Below are 1,525 nucleotides of genomic sequence, written 5' to 3' on the forward strand. Positions count from 1 at the left end.
GAAAAAAGAGAACTTTAACCTTTTTGGGATCAACACATAGTAATGAGATGAAGGTTTCTGAAAAACAAATAATGGCATCAAGCTTTGGGAGCTTAAAGAGAAGAAGAGAGCAGAACAAATTATGATGAAATTTATATACTCCAATCCTTGCAGGTAGACCAAACCGCAAAGAACTATACATGATCAGTCTGCACTGTTAGATCTTGTATCCCCAAATCATGGTACAATTCATGGACATAATGGAGAACTGAATGATCATTTTCTCCACCTTTGACCAATATAGAGAGTGAACCAACAGCACGACCAGGAACCAATTCCCAAAACCTGGACCGAGTAACTTCCGAAACTTCTTCAAGGGCAGCTACCTGTCTCAAGCATTTGTTGAAGGCAGAAGTAGGTACATTTGCAGGAACCTGTTGGAGCAAGACACCACCTGTAGCTCGAAAAAGTGGAAGGATGACCACAAATACTGCAGCTGAGACCAGTCCTAAGCACAAAACTTCTGCATTCTCAACACCTAAACTAAGTAACCATGACGCAAGAACCAAACCTGCACTCCTGATAGAATCAGCAAGAACATGCAGGCAGATAGAGTGGCAATTCATATCTTCAGCCTTCCTATAAGCAATATTAACACGTGCATAGTTCCGAAAGAACCAAACGCCAAGTAAATTCACCAAAAGATTGGTAACAGCCGAAACAATCAGATAATGCTTGTGCTCTGATTCATCCTGAATAAATGCGTGCAACGCTTCCACTGCCAAGGAGAAGGACATGAACAGAAGAAATAGCTGTAGCATTTGTAAAAGTAGCTAAAACTTCCAGCCTCTTGTACCCATAGATGTATATTCCATCAGGCTTTTTCTGAGCAGCAGTCATTGCAAACAAAGAAAAGGTTAGGAGGCCACAACCAAATGTCAAATGGAAGGAATCAGAAACAAGACCTACACGCCCAGTAAGCAGTCCAATCATCAACTCGAAAAAAAATTAATTCATATTCCTATACATACTAATTCATAGTTCTTAACGGTTCTTTACTCATTAATTCATATTCTTAATCCGATCCAGAAGTGATTTTAATTTCATAACCTGACCGTTAATTTTTACATATATCCTAAATTAACACGTTCTACAGCCTTCTACAGCCGTGCCTTACCTCATTCCGACGTTTCGCTTCTAAACCTAGACGTTTCCATTCGAAAGCTTCTAAACCTAGACGTTTCGCATCCGCTCGACTTCATCCACGCTGAAAAGTTCCGACAGCTAGCGCAGCCAGGCGTTTCGCTTCCGACCGAGTTCATCCCCGTCATCCAGGCGTTTCGTCTCCGACTCTGCACCATGCCCTTTCACTTCCGACTTACTCAACAACGCATATGCATTTACACCCGAGCGTTAATTCTCCATCCATTGATCTTCCCACACAATAAAAAGGTACCTTGCGCAACGGATCACCTTTTAAAGTCGATCTCATCACTTATTCTCATTTCTTTGGCTATCTACCTCTTTCATGCAGTATTGCTTCTCG

The 1,525-nt window shown here is 41.5% G+C and overlaps 1 protein-coding gene across 1 annotated transcript; it reads right to left on the bottom strand.

Moving 5' to 3' along the window:
* Nucleotides 1–90: 90 nt before the first annotated feature.
* On the bottom strand, nucleotides 91–974 carry LOC110098467 (metal tolerance protein C2-like). Its single transcript, XM_020825311.2, is given in 2 exon segments — nucleotides 91–791; nucleotides 793–974. Coding segments are annotated over 2 exon segments (798 nt in total). The 5' UTR covers nucleotides 973–974; the 3' UTR covers nucleotides 91–173.
* Between the last annotated feature and the right edge of the window lie 551 nt (nucleotides 975–1,525).

The sequence above is a fragment of the Dendrobium catenatum genome, unplaced genomic scaffold (assembly GCF_001605985.2).
Source record: "Dendrobium catenatum unplaced genomic scaffold, ASM160598v2 original_scaffold_246857, whole genome shotgun sequence".
Classification (NCBI taxonomy): domain Eukaryota; kingdom Viridiplantae; phylum Streptophyta; class Magnoliopsida; order Asparagales; family Orchidaceae; genus Dendrobium; species Dendrobium catenatum.